Genomic DNA, 18,369 nt, shown 5'->3' on the forward strand with positions numbered 1-18,369 from the left:
CTGAGTGAGAGTGTCTGATGTTGAAAGAACCAAAACACCCAATGACCCCAGGTTAGATCACTAATGATGCAAGGTCACCACAGGGTGCACCTCAGCATCCTGTGACGATCTTGCGGTGCCTGTCCTGTTTCCCGGCACCTTTTCTTCTTGCACAAACTGTATTTCACATATTTTCAGCATGAAACTTGTTTTTAATCACTGACAGTGTTGCATGACGATAATAACAGTTACAGTAATGAATGCTAATTAAACATGTGAGGCATCTGTTCTTGTTAATTGCTGTTGTTGTTGGTAAATGTATGTATGTAACACAAACTACACTATAAATAGGGTATAAAAAATTAGAGTTCAATTGAGAATATTTTTGTGAGCATTTGCACAAGAGGAGAACATGAAAGTAACAAAATGCTTTTCAGTTCAATGCCGTGCCTGTGATACATTCCATTTGATGTATGCATTTCACTCAGGAAGCCTCATCACATACCAGCTATCTTTTCTTTTAGCGTACTGCCACCCCCCGTGAAGAAACATAACTTTGAAGCTCAGGCTATAAATAGTTATTCATCTGATATGTGGATCACTGCTTATTTCACCACAAGGGGTGTCCTGTTCCATTGTCAGGTTTAGCTTTGAAAAGTTTTTTTTTTTATATAATTGAAAGCGACATACACAGTATGGCAGCTTTTAGGTGTAGTTTCTATTTCGCCTCTTCTTCCTCTCACATTTCCTCATTCTGTGGCATCGAGTCGACCAAGTTATTAAAACAGACGGCATCCATGTGTGACATACTGGGACAGGAACACCTTAAAATATAATGTTGCAAACCGGTATTAAAATCTTTCAAGCAGCAGCAGCAGCAATAACACAATGCAAATATACTCTATTACAAACAAATTCTGCATTAAAAAAAAAAAAGTATTATCAATAAAATGTATATTAAAGTATGAAAAGTAACAAAACCTATCAAGACAGCTGCAGTCACTTTTCATAGTGTTATGTTAATTCAATTCAATTAAATCCAAGAAAATCACAACAATCGCCAAATCACAAGAACAGTTATCTCACAGCGCTTTTCATAAAAGAGCAGGTCTAGACCGTACTCTATGATGCTATTTACAGAAGCCCAACAGTTCCCACCAAGAGCAAGCACTAGGCGACAGAGGCAAGGAAAAACTTCCTTTTAAGAGGCAGAAACCTCGAGCAGAACCATGGCTCAGGGTGGGCGGCCATCTGCCTCGACCGGTTGTTATATTATTATATCATATTATGGAATTATTATTAGGTTACTGGTGAATTTACATGCAAGTAACATTTTAGGGAGCTGGTCGAGGTGGAGATCATTTTAAACAATTAATAAACTGTTTGTATGTTGTAGTTAACTGGGGTGCATAACTTCAAACTACAGCTGTAAAAGGCGCCTGAACACTTTAAGTTAAATCAACACTTTCATGACAAATTATGAACAAGAAACTGCTAATGCTGCAATGCTGTAGTGCTATTAATTTGTCCACCCCTTGTGTATCCACATTACAATGTAGTAGGAAAACGGGGATCACCCCCGCGCCTTCTCCGCAGCCAATCAGCGCCATTCATTCGGGACGACGTCACCGAACTACCAACTCCAGGAAGCTGGAAGTTTCTTACTATGACTCCGTTTTTACTGCAGTTTTAATACAGGAGTTTTGGAGCAGCGGGTGACATAATTCTTGGTTTCTATATTTTTTTTATTTAAAGAATCTGTCTTTGTATATACAAACTTTCTATAAATCTAAAGCAGCCGGACGTAAAGTCTCCACACGTTACTTACTGAAGATGTTAGCCTCGAGTCTGCTGGCTAATTACTGCACCGAACTCCATGATGACCAAGCGCATAAAGTGAGTACTGGTGTTGTAAAACACTCGACTGGGTTTGTTTTGGGGACGTTTTGGTCTACAATGACGGGACATTTTAATGTGTTGCCCTACTGTGAGAAGGTGAAAAGAGGGGTCAGGAAGGTAACCTTACTCCTAGCATGTATGAACGCAGTGATGTCTCGACTGTCACTTCTCGCGCAGTCTAACGTTAGATGTCTGCATTTCCGCCCCAACAATCACTCTTTTGCCCAGACAAGAAATGCCCCAAGGAATCGAACAGCACTGTGTGAAAATATAACATTGTGTGGCTCATTTCATACAGTATGTTCGTTATATGTGTAACGTAGGTGTAATTTCAGTGTATAATGCTCTTCTAGCTGCATGTCTATGAAAACAATAAGCCTTTGTGACAGGAAAAGTAGAGGTGTAATTAAAGTGTCAATTTAGTTGCTTTTATTTTATGGTCCTGGTATTGCACATGCTGATTCACTGGCTCAGCTTACTGGGACACAAACACGTATATGTGTGTGTGTATATATATATGTTACAATGTCAGATATGTATGGGTCATTATACGAAAACGTGCCATTTTAAGTCCCTCAGAAAAAAAACTTTTAAAATCTTAATAAACCATAAAACAAATAAAATATTTTCATAATATAAGAATAAATTACATTTTGTTTCTTTTGTTTTTAGTCAAGATTTTAATTACTTTTTTGTGCAAAGCATCTTGTGGAAATGTTGAAAATGGCCTGTCCCTCAGTATAATTTTTACTTCTACTTGCTATTGAGGCCAAAAAAGTCAAACTGTCATACAAAAACTTAAACCTATATAAAGCCTCAAGTGTTGTTTCATTACTCGTGAAGGGGTTTTATTCTTGTGTAAAATATTGCAAAAAACAACAATTTAGTCAGGTCCCCATGTTGTTGTCAACCCTGTTACTTTTAATCAAAACACCCCTTCAAAGCTGATGGACTGTTCCAAAAGTTGCATAATTTCCAGAAAGTGACATCACTTGCTTTTTTATGAAGTTAATGGTAAAAGTCAAGTAATTGTCACCTCCTTTACTGGATTTTTGTTGAGTTACGTAATGTCTCACTGAGGGGGACGAGCTCAGTGTGTCAAACCTGTTACCACACTCCTGGGAAAGAGATGAAGGACAGCATTAGGACAGTAGGGAATCAATTTGGTAGATATCCTCCTTTCTTGAGAGATGGTTTCTCTACTTTGAAGTAGATAGCCTCCTTCACTCTTCTTTCAAACTATCAGTCCTCTCTATCCAAAATATGTATGTTGTTGTCTTCAAAAGAGTGTCCCTTATTCCCCAGATTTAGGTAAACTGCTTAAACTGAGGAGTTACCCTTCCTGTGCTGAGCCATACGTTTGATTAATGGTTGTTTGCTTTCCCCGATATACAAATGTGTGCATTCCTCACTGCATTGGACAGCATACACTATGTTGCTGTTCTTGTGTTTAGGGGTGGGGTCTTTCAGGTGGACCAGTTTATATCTTAGTGTGTGGCTGGGTTGGAAAAACACAGGGATGTGGTGTTTGTTGAAAATCCTCTTGAGTTTCTCTGACACTCCTGACATGTATGGAATGACGATGAAGCATTTTCTTCCTCGTTTCTTCAACAAACACAGTATTAGAGTTCTTCCTGGATCTTGTGGTTGTTTTCACAAGGGTCCAGTTAGATTATCCACAATTAAGTTCATCCTTCAGTTTTTTGTACTCCTTCTCTTAGGGCCTGGGCACTTGTTGGTACATTATCAACTTGGTGGTGCAGAGTTTTGACAATTCCTTGCTTGTACTCTAGTGGGTGATGATAGTTTTAAGTAAGTACTGGTCTGTGTGTGTGGGTTTCCTGTATACTCCAATGTGTATGCCACACTCCAAAAAAGCCATGTTGTTGTTCTTGATATCCTCATCTTTCACACGAGAGGTAAAGACAAGGAGGAAAATGCAACATCATTGTGATTCCATTACTGTATTTGGATGGGGAAGATAGATGGTTTAAAAGAGGAGTGAAGGAGGCTATTTACACCAGCATAGGGAAACCATCTCTCAACAGAGGAGGATATATGACACCACTTATCCCCCATTTATAATGCTGTCTTTTTATATGTTCCTAGAAGATGGAATAATTGGCACATTTGGCCTCTTAGAAGAAATTCCAAAGACTGTTGTTTACACTTGGTCTCTGTTGATAACACGGACCCTAACGACCGTTGTTACAATAGCAAGGATCACCAACCACTAACTGGTATCAATGACTTTGATCATGACCCCATAGAGGTAAAATACATGAAACTCCCCACCAGTCATTTAGAACCGAAGACGCCGCTTGGATGAGAGGTGAAAAATATTTAACCAAGTCCAGTTGCCCTTGATTCAACCCTTCTCGGCTAAGAAAAGTACATCTTTATGTACCCACAGGCCCAACTATTTAATTTTTTACATTTATTTGCAATGTAATTTTAATATGTTTGAATTAAACAATTGATATACAGTTAAATCTGTAGCATCATCATAAAGTTGTATCATCTTTTATGCTAAAACCTCTCAACAAATCTGTCTCCAAAATACTCCACAGTAATACTAATTAGTTATTTTGAATTAAAATTTTAAGAATGTCCCATTATAACTCCATTACACCCATGACTGTAATTAAACAAGCAGTATAACTGTCAACCCTGTTACTGATGTGTCAGCCCTGTTACTTGTATAATATTGTAATAATACATAATAATTAAATGATAATAATAATAATAATAATAAAAAATAAAAAAAAAAAATAGTGAATTCAACTAATGGTACAAGTTAAGTATAAGGGACCAGTAATGCACTCAAAGAAACTGTGATATTATTACTTAGTTTTCATAACTTTTTCTTAAAACAGAATATGTTGTGACAGTATTAATTGTAAATGAATGTATTCATCCATAGATATAAGTAAACTAGTCAATATCCCCACTTTACAAACACTCTTATTGTAACAAGTGGTGACTTATCATATTTGTTCTAAATATGGATTTAAGACCTTTTCAAACAGTAACTGATATATTGGTAACAGGGTTGACGAAACACATATATGCAAGTTGATTATGTGACAAAAAAAAAAAAACAAGTTAGCCTGAGATGGCACGGCATATTTTCTTAGAGCTAAGGATCTACTTCATCCCAAACGGGACTTAAATACTTTGAAAACAGTACTTTGAAAATCAAACATTAAAAATGTAAAATGGCATGTTTTCGTATAATGACCTTTATACTAAAGAGGTTTCAAAAAATGAGCTAAGACCTCATATTACACACATCGCATCACCCCGATTCTGATGTCACTGCACTGGCCTCCAATTAAATTTAGGATTCAATTCAAGATCATGCTCCTCATCTATAAGGAGTTGAATAATCTTGCTCCAGAGTAAAGTCCTGCTAGTCATACTTCGTTCAAGACTGAAAACACTTGCTAACAGCGGCTAGAGGCATTCATCATGTACTGGAAAGCGGCCAACTTGGGTGTGATGTCATTCCCAGCTCTGACTGCCGAGGTAAGTGGAATGCAGCATTAAGAGAGAGGATAAACCTGGGGGCTGCATAAAGGGCCTTTAGAAGATAAATAAGGATTTTTGAACTGTGGACTGAAGTGGAAGCACAGTGGAAATAAACTGCTGGAAATGAGCATAAATGGTCCCATTTAAGAACCACTGCTTGCTGTGTGGGTGCTTACCTGCACTCAGTATGTAAGTATTACTCAGTAAGTAAACACACAGGAATAAACAAATGGTCTCTGAAAATCCCCTTGAGCTAGCCATTTAAATACACATTTCACGCAAGGAAACCGTACAGGGTCAGTCAAGAACACATATATGGCTTCTGTGTCATGCTGCTGTGCACAGTATACCTGTGTTGTCAAGTGTGAAATAAGGTAATCTAGAGAGATAACATGCTGACCTTGATTTGCACAGAGGCCCATATTTTGTTTTGTTGTACTCGCTCTGTACCCCTAGATACTTGATGTGTCAGTCAGTAGTAGAGTGACTTTTTTGAATGTCATCAACATCGGATGGGGGAAATCTTGTTTTGTAGTCTCATCCAGAAAAAGGCCATCTCACCCTATTTTGTCAGCCTGCTTCTGCCTCAACTAACCTTACTATCTCTGGTTTCTGACTGTAGTGTACAGACTATACTTGTGAGCCAGATCCTTCTGTTCTTTAGTACACAAGGTATTTGTTAAATGTGTTGCATAGATACATGGTAAGACCTTGAGACCAAGGCAGTAGGAAAGCTGAATTTGTATCTTGTTTTAAATCAATTCTTAAAACATTTCTGTGAAAGGTTTCTTCCTTTTACATCTTTTAGAGACATAAATATTAAGAATACGGCTGGATGATATGGCCAAAAATGTAATCGCGATAAAAAGTTTCATATCTTTTGATATTGATAATTATCACAATAAATATCAAATCGTTATTTATTTCGAGTTTAAAGGCTGATTTTTGCTTCTGAATGAAAGTTGAAAAAACTTGATGATTAATTGTGGTTTGAACTCTCCTTTATGGTCAACACTTGAGGCCAAACAGTGGTCCGTCAGAAAGTCAAGCAGAACTACTCTTGAGCAAACAAAAATTTTGTTCAGTGCAGGTAAGGTCCAAAATTACCTTTTGGCTTGTCTGCCACAGACAGTTAAACAAAAAATGTACTGTGCTGTAGCTGAGCTTGCGGCTAAGAGCGGCTCTTTGTGTGTGTGTGTGTGTGTGTGTGTGTGTGCGCGCGCCTCAGTGGGGGAGTGTCCATATGTAGCCGTAGCCTCTTGGCATGTTAATGTTACAGGCTACAGTTAGCCGCTGACATAATTGGAGTTACGATTAGAGAATTAGGCTGCTTTGACTTGATTCGCTGATGTCAAAATAGGTTTGATGGAAAGTGAGATTCACATGAGTCTCAGCCGGGAAAAAACATAGCAATTTAAACGTGGCGCTAGGCTGTGATTACACCCCAATTTATTCTTCCACCAAATCCAAATTTTACCCACATTTGAAGCTTGGTGGCTGTTAATTTTGGACCCTAATAGCCGGTGCGGGCCTTTTTAACATGCTTGTGTTGCTCTTCACACACAACTTAGTAGGACACTATACACTAAATTATATAAATATTATGTTTGGTCAATTCAGAGCTGTCTAATCTTAATGTAATTTATTAATCCGTTCATTTTAATGACAATACATTAACTATTTTATTTATTTAGTCATTGCTGTACTTATACCATTATTACCATATACGACTTGTTATTTCCAATATGAAAATTTCTCCTCTCCAAAATGGTTTAGGTGGACAAATACCTGAACCACCTTCAGCTGTCAGATGTGACTTTGATGGATGTGTCAATAAGATTTCGACGAGAGATGGACAAAGGCCTGTGCAGAGACACCAACCCCACAGCTGCTGTCAGGATGCTGCCCACATTTGTGCGCTCCACTCCTGATGGAACAGGTGATACCCATTATTTCAAATAAAGTTAAAGGGTCAACATCTTTTCTCCAGTGTTATCTAGCTACAGTGAGGAAAATAAGTATTTGAACACCCTGCTATTTTGCAAGTTCTCCCACTTAGAAATCATGGAGGGGTCTGAAATTGTCATCGTAGGTGCATGTCCACTGTGAGAGACATAATCTAAAAAAAAAAAATAATCCAGAAATCACAATGTATGATTTTTTAACTATTTATTTGTATGATACAGCTGCAAATAAGTATTTGAACACCTGAGAAAATCAATGTTAATATTTGGTGCAAAATCTCGCAATACATGGCCCCGGTCATCCTCTCCTTAAGACAGTGCAGTCGCCCTGTCCCATGTGCAGAAAAACACCCCCAAAGCATGATGCTACCACCCCCATGCTTCACAGTAGGGATGGTGTTCTTGGGATAGTACTCATCATTCTTCTTCCTCCAAACACGGTTAGTGGAATTATGACCAAAAAGTTCTATTTTGGTCTCATCTGACCACATGACTTTCTCCCATGACTCCTCTGGATCGTCCAAATGGTCATTGGCAAACTGAAGACGGGCCTTGACATGTGCTGGTTTAAGCAGGGGAACCTTCCGTGCCATGCGTGATTTCAAACCATGACGTCTTAGTGTATTACCAACAGTAACCTTGGAAACTGTGGTCCCGGCTCTTTTCAGGTCATTGACCGGCTCCTCCCGTGTAGTTCTGGGCTGATTTCTCACCTTTCTTGGGATCATTGAGACCCCACGAGGTGAGATCTTGCATGGAGCCCCAGTCCGAGGGAGATTGACAGTCATGTTTAGCTTCTTCCATTTTCTAATGATTGTTCCAACAGTGGACCTTTTTTCACCATGCTGCTTGGCAATTTCCCCGTAGCCCTTTCCAGCCTTGTGGAGGTGTACAATTTTGTCTCTAGTGTCTTTGGACAGCTCTTTGGTCTTGGCCATGTTAGTAGTTGGATTCTTACTGATTGTATGGGGTGGACAGGTGTCTTTATGCAGCTAACGACCTCAAACAGGTGCATCTAATTTAGGATAATAAATGGAGTGGAGGTGGACATTTTGAAGGCAGACTAACAGGTCTTTGAGAGTCAGAATTCTAGCTGATAGACAGGTGTTCAAATACTTATTTTCCTCACTGTATGTAGATGGACAAACTGGGAACTGTCCAGTCAAAATACAGTACCAAAGAAAAAGGTCAATTAGGGTTTTGCCACAAGTGCAACATGCAACCTCATACAGAGCAGCGCAGCAGCAGTTCTGTGCTGCAAAATTATTCTTTCTGGTGATTCACTCTTTTTGTGACTTTCTGATCACCCAGCTTTTGGCAAAAACTTATCATGACGTCAGTGGGTGAGGTGAGGACAGAGGTGCGATATGGTTTAAGGCTTTATACAGAGCAGTGAAATTCCCATTAGAGGCAGATGGTAGGTCTTGGCTTGAAAATGTATGAAATGAATGCATTGAGAAATTGTACTCTACACAGGCCTAATTAGCATGTTCACAACTAAAAAAAACCCTGTAAAGTGCTGATTGTGGGTTCACATTAATTTCCTTTAATAGCCTCTCGGTTTCTCATAGCGTTCTCATAATGTGTTCCTGCTGTGATATTATTTAATGATTCTAAAGTATCCTGTGGGCTTCACTAATGGATTTGATAAAGAAGTTCTCTTCTTGTTTGTTTCTTGTGCTCTACTTTCACACACACAAGAGTACACACGAGCACAAGCACGCTTCTGATTAAAGCTGGAATAATTACTCAATTATTTGTTTTTGTATTGTCAACTATTTTGATAATTAATTCATCATTTGAGTCCGTTTTTCCAGCGAAAATGCCAATACTTTTATGCTGTCCTTTGTTTTATATCATTAGAAATTGAATATGTTTAGGTTTTGCAGTGTTGGCCAGAAAAAAAAGGAGAATTTTGAAGACTATACCATGGGCTCTTGGAAATGGTGTTGGGGGAAAAAAAATATATATATATTTATGTATTTGTTTGTCCAAAGAGCAAGGTGAATTCCTGGCCCTCGACCTTGGTGGATCCAACTTCCGAGTTCTCCTGGTCAGAGTCATGGCTAGTGGCAAGCGAGAGGTGGAGATGGAAGATCAGATTTATTCCATTCCTGATCACCTCATGAGAGGCAGCGGCTCTGAGGTAAGAGGCATTACACACAGCATTGTGGGCGCTTTCTTGTCAGAGAGTTAAAGCTTAGTTGGGCTGTGCATGTATGAATATACAAGCAGACAAATTCACAAGAGCAATGTAGATGAACTACAAAACCAAATGTTGAGACCACATATACCCTCAGTCTGATGTATGAGTATCTGAACATCGAGTGATACTGAGTATCAATGCAAAATGATTATTTGCTAAGCATCTATAGCTCACACAGATGGGTGACAGATGAAAGGAAAAAGCAACACGAAGTGTCTCAGTATCCATGAGCCTCCAGAACAGCTTAATTCATCAAAAACAATATAGACATATTGACAAATAGTGCAGTGAGCAGAGTGCAAAGGATGCAGGAGAATGTACATGTCGAAGATGGATGTGATATACAGGTACATATACATGCATACATGTACACAGTGCAATGAAGCACAGTGCAAAGGAATGCTGGAATAAATAAGTAGAAGTATTTTGTGCAGGAGAAATGACTTGAGGTAGGTGGATTTGGTATACATTATCTACAATATGACAATATAACTATGAACAGCACTGAAGTAGAGAATGGTGAATAAATAAGTGTTTCGATTGTTTTGATTCTAAGGTACCCTGTGGGGGGTTTTGACTGCTAATGGATTTGAAGTCCCCTTCTTGTTTGTATCTTGTGCTGTACTATCATGCGCACCAGCTTAATATAATAGTAATTAAAAAAAGTTTTTTAGAGCACTTATCAAAACAAAGTACAAAGTGCTTCACACAGAAAGAGAGGTGACATGAAAATTGAATGATAAAATGCATGAATGGCAGAATAAATTAAGTAAAAACAATAAAAGATAACATTAAATTACCCAGGATAGAAAGAAAAGAAAAAACAAAACAACACTTGCAGCTCGCATAAAAACATGATGCTTTACAAAAAAATGTGTTTTTAGAAGAGACTTAAAAGAAGACAATGACTCTGACAGCCTAATTTCCTCAGGCAGGTTGTTCCAAAGCCTTGTGGCCCTGATGGCAAAAGCTCTGTCCCCTTCAGTTTTCAAACTGGATTCAGGAAGAGACCAAAGATGGTTCATAAGAATTAAAGGATCAAAAATATAATCTGGAGGCAGGTTACAGAGATCCTTAAAAGTAATCAATATAATCTTCAAATCAATCCTAAAACAAACAGGGAACAAATGTAAAGAGGCTAAAACAGGTATGATGTGATCATACCTCTTGGTTCTGGTTAAAGTTCTGCACAGTCTGTATTAGTATCATTATACATATGTGTGAGTCAAGTCCACTTATCAAATCCATTATCAAGTCTCAATTTCATCATTTACTGCATGAAACTAAAGTTATAAATAACAACACCTCAGATTCAGTTTAGATCTGTGATCACCTGCTGTTGGATGACATTAATAAAGTTACCGTAAATCATTTGGAGAAAACACATTAATCAATTGTCAGAATTTTCAGTGTAGCTGTTATGAAATTAACATTAATTAGCTACCACAGGTGACGTTGGTGGACTATAAATGAGAAGCCTGGTAACGCTACCTGCATGTTTTCAACATTGGTCTCTGCTCGTAAAAAATAAAGAGGACAGATCAAAGGTTCAATAAGAGCGTCGGATGGAAAAATGGATCCGGCTACCAGAGCTCCCTTCACAGTGCACTGTCAGGAGGAAGAATGCCTTGTGTTTATGTCAGACTGCATTGACTAATTAACTTAACCAAGAAGCAGTGTTGATTAACAATACATTAATCAATTTTTCAGCCTAGTTAGCCATCGACGACCTGAAATGTCATTTCCCAGCAGTACGTAAGAGTAGATAGCAGACAGAGCTGAGTGGCACACACACACACACACACACACACACCCCTCTCAAGGCAATACAACTATAAACTTGTAACAGACAAATGTGAAAGGTGCTAGAATGCCCACAGCAACAGCAACCCTGAGTCTACCTGCAGCTTCACACTGACAAAATCTAAAGTGTGTTCCTCTTGATTATCACCCCCAACCAAATGCATTTCCACAGGCTCACCAAATAGTGAAAAAAATCTGCTTCTGTAGAAAAGCACAGCGGTAGGCTGAGCTTGTGCCAAGTCGTGTGAGAGAAAGGGAGAGAGCAGTATGGATCAACATTAACATTTCTGTAATTCATTTCAGAACTCCAACTCCCCCACAAACCATAGACAACATTGAAAATTAGAATGCCACCATAATTAACCAGTTGAATGTCCTTTTAATATCAAGTTAATTTCTTTTTTATTTCTTGTAAAGCTGCTGAACTAAACATACAGGGATTGGTTGGGAGGTTTGTTGATATTGTAGTAAATAAAACACCTGTATAAGCTATGATATATAGTTATTGTACAAACAGGCAACAAACTCCCGTTTTAAAATCAGGTTTTGTTTTGCAGGCTTGGGGTAATATTATATCCTAAACAGCAGTAAATTAAGAGATTATGTTTAGTTACTGCAAGAAACATCCATCAAACTCTTGTTTTGTAACATTTATTGTATGAACCATCCTTTTCTAACTGCAGGATTCATGCACAGGTAATTGAGGAAGTTGTCATTGACTTGTTTTATTTGTGGCAAAGAAAAGAACCATAGTTCTACTACAAATGCTACTGCTACTAATAATAATCATAATAGTAGCATTAATGATAACTGCAGCATCTCTGCATAGACAGTCGCGCGTGCGCGCACACACACACACACACACACACACACACACACACAGTCAGTCCTGAAAATTAAACCTTGATTAATAAGAAACTGACCTTTTCTCTCGCCTGCAGTTATTTGAACACATAGCTGATTGTCTGGCTAATTTCCTGGAGAAGTTGGGGATAAAGGATAAAAAGCTTCCTCTGGGCTTCACCTTCTCCTTTCCCTGTCAGCAGACCAAGTTGGATGAGGTGAGTGATTTTAGATGTTATTTTATCAGCTTTCTCCAGAAGTGGCCCGCCAGGAATAATATCTGGCCCGCAGAATAGCAGATAGCAGAATAATAAAAATTAAAAAACTGACAGCGGCTGGTGCTGAAAGAGATCTCAGTCATGACAGAACAGTTACTCACATAATCATTTCCTCTTAAGAGATTGTGCCTCCAAAATGAAGCACGTAAACGTTTTTTTGCAGTAATGCTTTATGTCGAGTTTATTGAGAGCTTTTACTTTGAAAAGTTCTGAAGGACATTCAGAAAAGACTCTGGCCTGCTTGGAACACCTCTGAAAAAGCCGGCAGTAAACGTATGATGATAATATGAGTATCCTCATGGAAAAGAAAATAAGCGTCCATAGGTTCATGAATGCGGATCAAATGCCGTGACGCACACACTGCAGCACATGCTTTATCATGAGCATGTCCGGAAGTGTCCTTATAATCAATTTGGGAGAAAAAAACAATTTGCCTTATGTTGGGATCAATCATCCAACCCGCCCAACGGGGGTCCCGCACACCACCGACCGAACTAAACAGGGACACGAGTATCTTAGGGTCGGAAAAATTTTTACTATGTTCTGGCCCACCATGTAACATCTTAAAAAAATTTGGCCCGATGCCAGACTTATTGCCGACCCCTGACCTAGAGACTCGTTGGTTGTGTTGTTAAGCATTATACATGCGAGTTAACGGAAATCAGGTATAGAACGTAAGATCCTATAAATAATCCTCCTTACTTGTGTTTTTATAAAGGTATAAAACAAAATGGTGACGTGATTATCAATTCGCCAGTAATGGGAGTACACCTGTAGCTACATAACAGTATGTAAATGTAAATGCAAATGATTTGATCCCAAGATTTTTGAGCCTTTACCTCAGTTAGTGTTTTATTTGGGGGAACCTTTAAGCCGTTTTCCATTGCAGATTGTACCCCTCAATGTAACTGGTCATCATAGCAATGCGACACACAACTGCTGGAACATAATATTCAATGCGACACACACACTAGCAACCAACAAACACAGTCTCTTCATTTAAGTTAAAATGTTTCAACATTCCTCAGAATATAATCACTTATAAGCAGTATGAAAACCTTCCAGCTGTGTTTTCCTCTGCCGTTGTTGCTGCAGCGGTCTGTGTGACGGCGGGAGCAGAGGGCTCTGTGAGCGGGCGGCTGGTCGACCTCACACGCTCCTCCCGCGGGTTGGCGCAGGCTTCCCCCGCAGCCACTTGTGGAGCTCCTCAACTCCGAAAACTTTCAAGCACATTATTGTTCCGCCATCACTTTTCATAAAAGTGTCAATATTCGAAATCTACACAGCTGATTTCTTACCTCAAAACTTCTCAGAAGTGGATTTAGTGATGAAATAATATATGTAAATTGTAAAATATAAAACTTTCTGCTGCTGGCCTCTGTCAGGCGTGGGCAATGATGATGCAGTGAATAGTGACAATTCTCTCTGACCAATCACGAGTCTGCTGTGTTTTTCACATCAAATTTTAGTATCTCCTCAGCTCACTTGGAACCTCGACAGAGGTGATACAACAAAATTTACCTGTTAGCAGGTACAGGTACAACTTTTCCACAATGGAAAACCAGAGTTGAGTCGAGCTGGTACCGTGCAGGGGCTTAACTGGGTAATATGCTCTCCTATAAGTCCCATCAACTCTTACATCACAACTCACCGGTGTTGGGATAGTTACTCAAAAAAGTGTAATGGATTACACTTTACTAGTTACCTTTTTTTAAAGTAATGCTTTACTTTACTAGATTACCCACTGCTGAAAGTAACTAGTTACATTAGTTTTGGATTACTGCGTAACATCACCTGTGATGCAAAATAACAATATATAGTTACACCTCATATATGCTCAGATCAACACAAATCCTTATTTCAATGAGGACATACACAGGATCTCTCTTTTATGCCCTTTAATACTACAAAGTGACAACAGAGTTGTGAACATCAGCCCAACATTTGTTAAGAGAAGAACAAGGCTAGAGTACAGTACTACAGACTGTGATTCTTACTGATGAATCATTAATAGCTGCAAGCATGTAGGCCTGGGGCTGACAGTGAAAGAATCGGGCATGTATGTCTTATTATAATAATTATAATTAGGCTATTATTATCATATTCAGCCATTTTGCTACAATTATGCTTCACACCACAGCTGCGGCTGTGTTTACGACCTGACCTTTCTTTTCTCCGTGAGAGGGAAGAATTTAGAAAGTTGCATGGCGCTGCCGAGACCCCTCAGCTGCAGTAGTGCACGGATTATGCTTAATATTCATCCAGCCAGAGAGAACGATCACAAACCGTTCATCACTCTTAGTAACACAACCCGTACCGGAGAGGGGCGGTGGAGATCGAGGATCGACCGAGTGCTAAGCTCCCCCCTGACTCCCCCGTAGTTCGCACCCTGGGCAGGATCCATTATCTTCAGTAACGCCCTGGCCTTGGTGTACCTGAAATGCTCCCACACTGCCGACTTCAGACGTTTCTTTGGTGGAAATAAAGCTTCACAGTTTGGTCCCTCTGCCATAGCTTAGGCAGTGTACAGTAGTAGCCTCTACGATTAATTAATGTTTTAAAGCGCGATTAATAATGACATCCGGTAAACACTGCATCCCTCTGTTTGTTCCATCCCAGCTCTAGAGGTGTGCCCCTGATTTCTGGCAGTAAGAAGTTTTAAGATAAGTTTCTCATTAAGACCTTGGGACTTAATCTTGCAGAATTGCTTTCAAGAACTGAAAAGCCAGGAGTTACCTCCCAAGTAAAGTATACATGTGGGAAACACTTAGTATTTAACAAAGTAACGACACATGCCGATATTGTAGTACAGTATGTTCTATCATGTGCCACTGAAAATGGCTTCGTATACCTACACTCACACTTGTGTCACAGGTTGCCAACCCCTGCCTTACAGTATGAGATGTCTTGTCTGTCTCAGTAAGTAACCTAACTGGGTGAAGTTGTTCAGCACTATGTAGAAAAAACATAACACAATAAACTTTCCTCCACAAACTGATGGAAAAAGGAACACAAAAGGAAACTAAATGACATGCAGCAAAAGAAGCTTAATGCTTGTTAAGGTTGAGGCGCTGCTTTTGAGTTATCCAATATGTAAATAGTGTCTAAATTTGGACACTAAAAGCTGTATTTATTTTCTCTAAAATAGTGGAGTCACTCAATCAGATTGTTAAATGGCGAGGTCTGAGTTATTACTCTGAACTGATTTGAACTGAACTGAAGTGATTATTATGACAAGGTTGAAATGAACAGTAGATAATGTATTCTGTTCTCTGTCTTAATTTTCCTTTTTGCAGAGTGTTTTGTTGTCTTGGACGAAAGGTTTCAAGGCAAGCGGAGTAGAGGGAAAGGAAGTGGTCAGCCTCCTGAGGAAAGCCATCAAAAAAAGAGGGGTTAGTGGACAAAAGATTTTTGAACATGTTTGCAAACTTCAGACCTAAAAATCTCTGAGATGTCCTCCGGCTGTGCTGCCTCTGTGATTTAAGGATCCTCCTGATTGACAAATAGCTTTACTTGTTGCTAACACTGCAGTTACCGCTAGCTGCTAATGACACGTAATCCATCAGGAAATTGAGAGAGCAGCTGGGCGATATCAGCGGGAAAACCTGAAAATATTTTCTCCATAAAATCTGATCCAGAAATCCACCAAAATCACTGAATAAAGTTAGAAAGTTGTGTTGTTGAACAGTAATCAGTGAGGCCTAATTTTGCATAGCCAGACCTATCTCCGCAAATAATGTTTAGAATTGTGCCAGCTAGTTCCTGCCGACCAATAGTTCCGGCCAATCAGAAGAAAGAAAGTTCTAGTAAAACCTAAAATAAAAGTATGAAATAAGCATAACATGGAACCTTAAAGGGAAATTGGCAAAATTATGTCAAAACAGCTCTGGCAGCTCTCACTGACAAGCAGCAGGGCATACCACAGGCCCTACTGACTCACTTCTTGTCGTAAGCATTTCATTGGGGAGCAACTGAAATCAGTCATCTTTTCAAATCCCACATGTCAAGAAGAAAAATACACTTCTCACCACCTCTGAAAGTCCAGCCAGTCTGTTCAGTAAGCTGTAGTTGTGAACGCACTCGGGACTGCTGTGGGACTTTGCTGTCAGCAGCTTGGTCAGGTCTGCATTTGACAGCTCTGTTGTGCGCTCGGGCTACCTTTATGAGTGTCGGCTGGACCTGTCTGACTGTGTGTTCAGACAAAAAGCAAAATGAATTTTAGAGGTGGTACAATTGAATGCAAAGTCAATTTAAAGATGTTATTAGATGCAAATTTGCTTCATTGCCTGTCTGAACATACCTTGATAGTCACCAACAGCTTTCGTCGATGTAAAGGGAGGTGGAAAGCAGCTTGGTTGTCACATCCACTTCAGGGGAGAAGTGACATTCAGATCATTCAGATCCATTTTTTGCAACTTAATATTTTGCCACAGTCCAACAAATTGTATCTGTAAATCACCAGTTCTATGTTTATTACCAAACTTCCAAAACTTAACATAGTCTGTGCTGGTTTTAATATATAGTGTTAAATTAAATCTCTTTGCAGGACTTTGACCTTGACATTGTGGCTGTAGTCAATGACACAGTGGGAACCATGATGACCTGTGGCTACGATGATCATCACTGTGAAATTGGCCTGATTGTGGGTGAGTCCAGTCTGTGAATGTAAAAAAATAACAAGGATCGGTGAAGGCCAGTAAGTGTAACAGTAAAACAGTCTCCCAAAGTGTTTTAGTTGGGTTGAGATCTGGGTATAAAAACATGACGTGAGAATGTCCAGGCCGTGGCGCAAACTCTTGAGCCGAGAGAATGTGCAGACCATCCACAGACTTTTCTCTGGCGCTGTCAGTAAACTCCAAAGTAGGCCAAAACTCACCAATGTTTTAAAATACAGTTTCTACTTCAATTTCTGTGCAACTGTCAGTGAAAAACCTTACAATGTCTGTTGATACACAATAAAAGTGTGATCATATGTTGATGTTTACGGTCAAAATAAAATTACGTGCTTTCCCCATAGAGTTGTGTTGAGGATGTATAAAACGTCTCTGTGCCCTCTGTCTTCTGCGTTTGCTGCTGATCCAAGAGTTCATATCATCTAATAAAATATTTATTGTCGCCTCTACTTCAGGCTTCAGCACCTAGATCTTGCACTTTTTCTTTTTCACGTGTTTTGCAGCAGGACTAGCCGTTGTTATTTGGACCTTTAGAATGTGACGCTGGCGTATTTCTGGTCTTTTGCATAATAATTTATGGAGGGGCCAAGGCGGGGCATGTGGCTCGTGCATGTGCGCTCAATTTCACGTTGACTGGGATGTATAAAGGAAAGGTGAGCAGGACCTGCCGTACACCTGATTTTATACATGTGGATATTTCTGTGCATACATACTTTACAAATTACTTACAAATTCAGTGAGTACGCCATCTGTGCAGTCTTTTATACATGAGGCCCTAGTGATTATGAAGGTCATAGCACATGATTATATCACTTTCCTTCTCATTAAACCATTCAGCGAGCCCTTCTTCCTGTATGGAAGCATCTGCATTTGTTGTTTCTCCACTCAGTTATTCAGGTTTTCCTTTAATTTGTCACCTGTCCATATACATGTGCTGCAAACTACAATTTACTTGTCTGTGTAAACATAATAGGGTATATAATGTGGAGACAGAAATATTAAAAAAAACAAGCAGAAGGACCGTAGGAATGGGTACATCCTCAGTCTGTCTCGACATGGCAGAAGATCCCATTCCAGGACTGTATACATTATGATATCTTATAGTCTGCTTTTGCACGTTTTATGTTTTATTCCAATTAGTGGGAAGCCAATGCTCCCTGCACTGCAGGGCTCGTCACTGCTAACGCCCACTC

General features: G+C 39.3%; 1 protein-coding gene across 1 annotated transcript; it reads left to right on the forward strand.

Annotated features, from left to right (window-relative positions):
* Positions 1–1,597: 1,597 nt before the first annotated feature.
* LOC119891113 (hexokinase-2-like) lies at positions 1,598–17,356 on the forward strand. Its single transcript, XM_038702449.1, has 6 exons — positions 1,598–1,875; positions 7,186–7,348; positions 9,371–9,519; positions 12,324–12,443; positions 15,800–15,895; positions 17,050–17,356. Exons 1-6 carry the CDS (start codon positions 1,813–1,815, stop codon positions 17,164–17,166), a joined length of 708 nt encoding a protein of 235 aa, XP_038558377.1. The 5' UTR covers positions 1,598–1,812; the 3' UTR covers positions 17,167–17,356.
* Positions 17,357–18,369: the final 1,013 nt, after the last annotated feature.

This window comes from Micropterus salmoides, unplaced genomic scaffold, assembly GCF_014851395.1.
Source record: "Micropterus salmoides isolate LMB-PRFRI ecotype aquatic unplaced genomic scaffold, ASM1485139v1 Ms_hic_scaffold_7, whole genome shotgun sequence".
Taxonomy (NCBI): domain Eukaryota; kingdom Metazoa; phylum Chordata; class Actinopteri; order Centrarchiformes; family Centrarchidae; genus Micropterus; species Micropterus salmoides.